The 1,500-nt window shown below is 55.7% G+C and overlaps 1 protein-coding gene across 1 annotated transcript in view; it reads right to left on the bottom strand.

The window, feature by feature from the left end:
- LOC109921143 (protein FAM98A-like) overlaps nt 1–1,500 on the bottom strand; it is a 24,686-nt gene that overhangs the window by 2,173 nt on the left and 21,013 nt on the right. The window contains exon 7 of the mRNA XM_048618315.1: nt 63–230. Coding sequence (XP_048474272.1) covers nt 63–230 — 168 coding nt within the window. The remainder of the gene's footprint in view (nt 1–62; nt 231–1,500) is intronic.

The raw sequence follows: 1,500 nt of genomic DNA, 5'->3' as shown, positions 1-1,500 counted from the left end.
TTCCCTGCTGATATCCATCTAACCTTCCCCATTCCCTGCTGATATCCCCTGCCACCCATTACCTTGTTGATGGAGCAGGCAGTTCTCTCCCGGCTGCTTTCACTGGTGGTCTTGGTGATGACAGACAGATCTTCGCGAGCAGACAGCAGGTGAGCTGGAGTTATACTGCTCCTGGCGCTGAGGGTCTGTCTCAGAGGCTCATACAGCTGTCGTATCACAGCCTCGTGTTGCTGAAACACAGGGGCAGAACAAAATAAACACCCTTCAGCTGGAAACAACTGGACCCAGAAAGACAATATGGCGGAGGCTGCCACGACAACGAGGCCTGTCCCATTCCCTCGGCAGGACACGGTGTCATCTTACCTCCTCACAGCTCATTTGGAAACAGCACGTGCTCGGCTCACGGACAGTTTCACTGGAAGGCTCATCACCCGACCATTAGATCAAAAATACTTGCTCCCTTCCGGCTCTGCTCGCCTACTCCCCTCGAACTCAGCATCCTGCCTAGGCTGAGCCTCCCAAAAGGCTGTCACAGCCACACATGTCCTTGTGAAGTGCCCTCCCAGTCGCAAGGTGGTAAACACGGCATGTGGTGTGCACAGCAAGATCCCACAAACAGCCACCGCAACTCCCTCCCCCTTTAAAGAGGAGGTTGTCTGCCTTGGCAATGGTCAGGTCTCGTTCGTGTGACATCCATTCCCCAGCCACCCTACGTCCAAACCTCCAGAAACAGGACCAAGGGATCTTTATATAAACCCCAAACCTCACTGAGGGGGCAGGTGGGAGCTGAGCTTTTAACACACCCCCAGCCCCCCGCCCCACCACCACCCCACCTGCCCCCTCCCCCTCTCCATCTGACAGACGCAGCAGGGCCCCCTCAGTGCTGTCACTAGGAACAACTACCTGGGGAATCTGGAGTTCACATCTCTGCGGGTGCAATTTGAACCCACGACCTTCTGGCCCAGAGGTGAGGGGAATACCTCATTGAGCCACCACGGTCTGCATTCCCCTGTCATCGAACCCCTACAGTGTGGATGCTGGCCAATCAGCCCATCAAGTCCACATCAAAAGTCCAAAGAGCATCCCACCCAGACCCAAACCCCTACCCTATCCCTGTAACTCTGCATTTCCCATGGCTAACCCACCCAGCCTGCACATCCCTGAACACTATGGGCAATTTCCATTGGCCAGTCCACCCTAACCTGAACATCTTTGGACTGTGGGAGGAAACCCACACAGACTCGGGGAGAATGTGCAAACTCCACACAGACAGTTATCCGAGGCTGGAATCGAATCCAGGTCCCTGGCACTGTGAGGCAGCAGTGCTAACCACTGAGCCACCAAGCCATGCTCAGACTTCCAATCAACCTCCAGCGTCAGCCGTTTTGGATGGGAGAGGGCGTGGCAAAACTGGGAGTTCCAGTTTCCCATTACCCCATGTGTGCAGGGCTGCTTCCTGACATCAACGCCCACAACACCCACACACTCCCCCCAACCCCC

The sequence above is a fragment of the Rhincodon typus genome, chromosome 39 (assembly GCF_021869965.1).
Source record: "Rhincodon typus isolate 14 chromosome 39, sRhiTyp1.1, whole genome shotgun sequence".
NCBI lineage: Eukaryota > Metazoa > Chordata > Chondrichthyes > Orectolobiformes > Rhincodontidae > Rhincodon > Rhincodon typus.
The sequence above is the reverse complement of the archived record's forward strand: the minus strand, read 5'-3'. Positions and strand labels throughout refer to the sequence as shown.